This window comes from Grammomys surdaster, unplaced genomic scaffold (assembly GCF_004785775.1).
Source record: "Grammomys surdaster isolate TR1022 unplaced genomic scaffold, NIH_TR_1.0 263, whole genome shotgun sequence".
Classification (NCBI taxonomy): Eukaryota; Metazoa; Chordata; class Mammalia; order Rodentia; family Muridae; genus Grammomys; species Grammomys surdaster.
The window spans coordinates 784,374-790,009 of record NW_021604704.1 but is presented as its reverse complement, the minus strand read 5'-3'; the positions used below and the strand labels follow the sequence as shown (position 1 = coordinate 790,009).

The following is a 5,636-nucleotide window of genomic DNA, read 5'->3' as shown; positions in this document are numbered from 1 at the left end:
GAAGAAAGAAAGAAAGAAAGAAAGAAAGAAAGAAAGAAAGAAAGAAAAGGCAGACCTCTGAGTTCAAGGCCAACCTAGTTTACAAGTTGAGTCCCAGGTCTCAAAAATCCAAAAAAAGAACTTGGAGAGTTTAAAAAAAAATCAATTGTGCTGTATAACCAGATTAGTCTTTCTGCCACAGCCTCCCAAACGCTGGAATTATAGGCTAGAGCCACCAGGCCAATATCCCACCTGACCTTTTAAGTTTTGTTTCTGTCAGACCTTCCCTCATTCTTCACACTGAAATTCTTTTAAAGAAGTTTTCATTTTAATTTTTGAAATTAAAATATAATTATAGCATTCCCCTCTTCCCTTTCCTCCCTCCAATTCCTCCCATTGCCCCATCTTGATCCCTTTTCAAATTCATGCCTTTTTTATACTGTTTTATATATACATATATAATATACACACAAATATATGTATCTATGTATACATCCAAATGCATTAAATATATAGACACAGCCTGCTAAGTTGTTTAGCCTTACTTGCACTGTATATGACTTCACGGCTGGCCCATTGGTGTTAGATAATATATTTGGAGGCTCTTCCCTGGGGAAGGCTATTTCCTCCCACTACCAGTCCTTAGTTGCTTGCAGTTTTTGTCAAGGGGCAGGGACCCAGAAGATCATCCTTTGCTGTTAGCAAATCAATTGGTGTTGCACTTGCCAATCTTGCTTAAGCAGCCATATTAGTGAGGAATCATGGAAGAAGCTTCCCTGTCATTTCCAGGAGACACAACCTTACAGTGGATCTCCTGGTTCTTCACCTCTTGTAATCCTGCCCCCTCTGAAATTTATACTATTTCCTGAACATGCTACTATGTCCTTTCCTGTATCTGGTTATATACAAGTTATTCTTTAGTTTAAAATGCTTCTGTCACTCTAATGACACATGTATGAGGATGCTGTAATAAAACCCAGTACTTTGTATGTTAACTTAAAATACTAATAAAGAAAAAAAGCAAGAAGGAGGAGGGGGGATAAGATAGGGGGTTTCTGGGGGAGGGATGGGAAGAGGGGATGACATCTGAAATGTAAATAAAGAAAATATCCAATAAAAAATATTAAAAAAAAAACAAAAAAAACCCACAACAATGGAAAAAATAAAACGTTTCTGTCATCTAGTCTACTGATTATTCACTTTCATTCTTTAAATCCCAATCCACTCCTCTTGTTTGTGAAGTATTCACAGGTTTTTCTCAGATTCGGATGTTTTCTACAATCACCTTCCCTAGAATTTTGTGTATGTGCTAATAAAGCACCTGCCACGGGTTGTTATTTTAATTGTTCCTGACTCTGCCTTTTTGTGTACACTTATGAGGGCTCTAGGATCAACAGCCCTGTGTTCATGTTTAATTTCCTTTGTGTCAATATGTGGGATGAGAGGAAACGTTCATTAAATAAAAGAATAGATCCCTGTTCTTACACACACAATCTCCCTCGAGTGTGCAAGTGTATGTGTGTGTATCTGTGTATGTATGGTGTGCATATATCTGTGTGTATCGCTGTGTGTGCATGCTTCTCTCTCTCTCTCTCTCTCTCTCTCTCTCTCTCTCTCTCTCTCTGTGTGTGTGTGTGTGTGTGTGTATGTGTGTGTGTGGTCAACATTTAGGTACTGTCTATTTTTTTTTGGAAGATAGTGTTTCTCGTTGTCCTGTGCTTTCATTCTCAGCTGTTTTATTTAAATTTTTATTTGTTTAAGATTTACTTTCACTTCATGTGTATGGGCACTTGCCTGCAGATATATATATATATATATATATACCATGTGTATACCTGAAGCCCACAGAGGCCAGATGTTGTTAGGTTCCTTAAGACTGAAGTAATAGACTGTTTTTATCGGCTATATGGGTACTGGGAATAGAACACAGGTCCTTTGCAAAGATCATCTTTCCAGCTGCACCTATTGTTTTTTTTTAATTGATAAATTTTTTCATTTGACTTGCATTTGTGTGTGTGTGCCTGTGTATAATTCTCTCATTATCCTCTCTTATCTCCCTCTTATCTTTATCAGTCCCCACCTCACTGACACCAATACCTTTTATGACCTTCAGTTCTCTTTTGTGATGGATTTGTTTTAATCTGGGCCATATGCATGACCAATGGCTTTGAACTTCCTACTGGAGCCTGGTGGGGTTAGCAGCAAGCACTCCACTGAAGGTAAGGGTTTTATCTCTCTCTCTCTGAATCTATCAAGAATATAGTCCAGGCTGGTGAACCCCTGGAGCCTCTCCTCCATCCATATCTGATTGCTGATGGGCCCACTCAGAGCCAAAGTGTGCATTTGCAGCTGCTGTGAGTTCAGGATTGCAACTGCTGTGTCTCCTGCAGTAGATAACATCCCAAAGACCTACCTCCTATCTGCAAGCTCTTACATCCTCTTCAGCTATTTTTTTTTTATGTAGGTTCTAGGAACTGACCTCATTTCTCATGCTTGTGCAGCAAATGCTTTACTGACTGAGCTATCTTCCTAGTCTTTTTAATTGGCTAATAAAAATGATACAGAACTTAACTAAAATGCTTGAGGCCTGTGTTTCATGTCTAGCACAGCAAAAGTACATATTTCTAGGGTAGCATGTGATGTTTTGGTTCAGGTATGCACAGTATAATATTTAAAGGGAAACTGCATTTTTATATGCTCAAACATGTGTTATTTTGTGATGAAAATATTAATAATTCTTTTTAGTTCTTCTCTTAATATATGGTACATTTTTGCTAACTATAGTTACTGGACTAGAAAACAGACCACAAGAAAGCATTTCCCCTTAGATTGTCCTTTAGATATCTCAAGTCCCTTATTAGAGTGATAGATAGATCTTTTCTTGTTGTTCAAGACAGTCATATTATAAATGCTCACTGTGACCTTTGAGCCCTATCCTCCTGCTTCATCCTTCCCTACATTGGGAATCTGACCGTGTACAGTCATATGCAATGCTCCTTCATTTTGACACCTTCAGTATCCTGGGTGCCATATTTTAGACTTTTCAAAATCAGAGCTCAAAAATTTTCAATTCCCCTTCTCAATGATCTTGTAATATGACTAGGATTGGCTGGTGTTTTTCTGCAGGTAGCAGATATAGCAGTTGAGTAAGTCTGAGCCTTGAACCCTTGCTTCCATTAGAACAATGACAATCCCACACAAAGTTATGAACAAAGGGCTGTCTCTGCCTCACCCCCTTGTTTTGATTAGTTAATGCATAGTTTCATTGTGGGTTAAAAACAGTTAAACCTTTATACACCTCTCCTATGTGGGTCTAACACGAATAATTTCTGTGAAGTTGAAGGTTTAGAGCACAAAGACTATGGATATAGCTCAGTGGCAGAGGCCTTGCCTGCCATGGTAGGGCTCTGAGTTCTGTTCCCTGAACTAAAAATATAAGCATACATTTGAAGCTTTGAAGCATAAATGAGAAAAGCCAAAATAATGGAGAAGAAGTAGAAAAGCCATGAAGGCACTTTGGGAAAGAGAAGGACTTTGGTTACTGGCCTGGAAAGGGAAGGTTCAGTTTCCTGCAAGATAGCGTGTTGAGCAAGGCCGTGTCTGGATTTTCTATGGCGCCTAGGTAGGGATGCTTTTAAGTTCAAGCTTCTCTTGGAGAGAAGATGCCAAAAGAATTGCCATGAAAGCTGAATTTGTATTCAGCCTTGCCATTTTAGGACACTGCCCACCCATCAATGCATCTGCAGTACCAGGCTGCTTGGCTGCTGTGGGTAAGCTCACCATGGCTGGCTAGACAGAGGCATTAGATCTTGCCCAAAGGTGAGGAAGACATCCATGAAAACACTGAACCAAGATCAGCACCCATCCAATACTTGTTTGTGATCTATGGTTCTCAGAGAGTTCGGTCACCTTGCCCTGTGCTCATGATAGGAAGAAATGACAGCTCTTGTTCCATATGGTCAATTAAGATCAAATGAAGGCAAGTCTTTAAACAATTACCAATTTTGATAGCACCACCATCACTACTGTTCAAAAATAGAATCCTCTTGGAGTCTAGGTATCTCCGTTAAGCTGGCCATGCTGAGAGCATTGCTATTCTCACTGATCCTATGCCATGGAGTCTGCCTGGCTTTCCTAAGAGTCCCATTCCTCACAGGGGTCCCCCATTCCCCAATTCTGGCTTCTGTGCTTCTTGTCCTTGCTGTGTGCACAGTTTCTCTATGGATGGGCAGTCTTTGTCACTATATGGGCTGGACCTGAGAACCTAGTGGCAGTTCAATCACCCTAGGATACTCAAGGAGAAATGGCATGGTGAAGTGAGGCCAGAGGAAGCATTCACCAAGAAGACACAGTATGCTGGCTCCGTCAGACCCAGGGCCATAGAGAGACCACGGTGAACTACCAAAGTCTCAAGGATCCTGGGCAATTGATTGGTCAGAATCTCAGTTTTTCTTGTTCAAGGCCACTTGCTCAGTGTCAAGGTAATAGCCTGTTGCTTGCCTGTTTTGAGTGAGTACAGTGTCGAGGTCATTCTGGAACCAATTACTGACCTTTGCGGGTCCCCCAACCCCAGCAATTGTCTCCAGCCTTCCAGTCTTCTTTCCCCTCAGCTGGAAAATTCCAGCAAGCCTAGCAGCTTTCTTGGAGGAAGAGTCCAAAGTCTGGCTCCAAACCCTCAACACGCTTCCAGTTTCCTATTTGTGGCCCAGGGACGCACTAAATCCTTTCCCCCAAAACACAGCTAGACAGTAGTTCAGTTCTGACCCAAAGAGACAGCCTCAGGTACACCTACATTCGGGATTCTGGGGTCAGCTCCTGCTCCTTTGCCTTGCTGGTCTCTCTTGAGCCAGCTATTTTTCTGAGAACATAGTTCTAGCTAGCTCGCAGAGATGACTGACCTGAAATGCCGCCCCCCACCACGATCACATCGCTTTTGTTGCTCATGGTGCTCGCCAGGTTCCAGGCCTCTTGTGTAGGCTGCTACTGCGTCTGGACCTCTGCCTGCTCCCGCGCTGCTCGCTGCTGCCTCACACTAGCACGGCTTTAAGCTGGCGGGCCGCCTGGACTCTGAGCTCCTCCCGCCCGCCCCGCAGGCGCACAAGCCGGGTGGAGCGCTCAACCCTCGCCCCCGCCCCCAGCCCTACAGCCCAGGCACTAGGAGGCAGACACCCCAGCTGAGAGGGTGATTTGGAACCTTAAAGTCCGTCCCCAGGGTCAAGACACTGTTGCCCTCTACAAAATATTTTCCAATCTGCCTCGTGATCCCTCTGTGCAGCTGAGGAGCTGGAAGCTCTTCCAATCAGAGTAGGGGACCAAAGATTAAGAGCCTTTTTAAGTGCCAGGCACTGTGTTAAACATATTGTGCAAGATTCCTGCTCAATTTCACAATGGCCCAGTTGACACAAGAGAAAAGCAGACAAAGTACTAAGTAATGTAGTAGGAAGAAAAAAAAATGTGTATTAAAATGTCACCTCAGGGGCTCAAGAGATGGCTCGAACAGAGGACACATGGTCAATGCCCAACACTCACAGCCATCTGTAATTCCAATCCCAGGGGATCCTACGCCCTCTTCTGGTCTTTAGTGTGCACCAGGCATGCAAATTATATTCATACATGGAGGCAAAACACCTATATGTGCATTTAAAAACTACATCGTA

The 5,636-nt window shown here is 42.7% G+C and overlaps 1 protein-coding gene across 1 annotated transcript in view; it reads right to left on the bottom strand.

Annotated features, from left to right (window-relative positions):
• Positions 1-5,038, bottom strand: part of Maob (monoamine oxidase B) — a 96,203-nt gene extending 91,165 nt beyond the window's left edge. Inside the window, exon 1 of the mRNA XM_028776028.1 lies at positions 4,878-5,038. Coding sequence (XP_028631861.1) covers positions 4,878-4,923 — 46 coding nt within the window. The 5' untranslated portion in view covers positions 4,924-5,038. The remainder of the gene's footprint in view (positions 1-4,877) is intronic.
• Between the last annotated feature and the right edge of the window lie 598 nt (positions 5,039-5,636).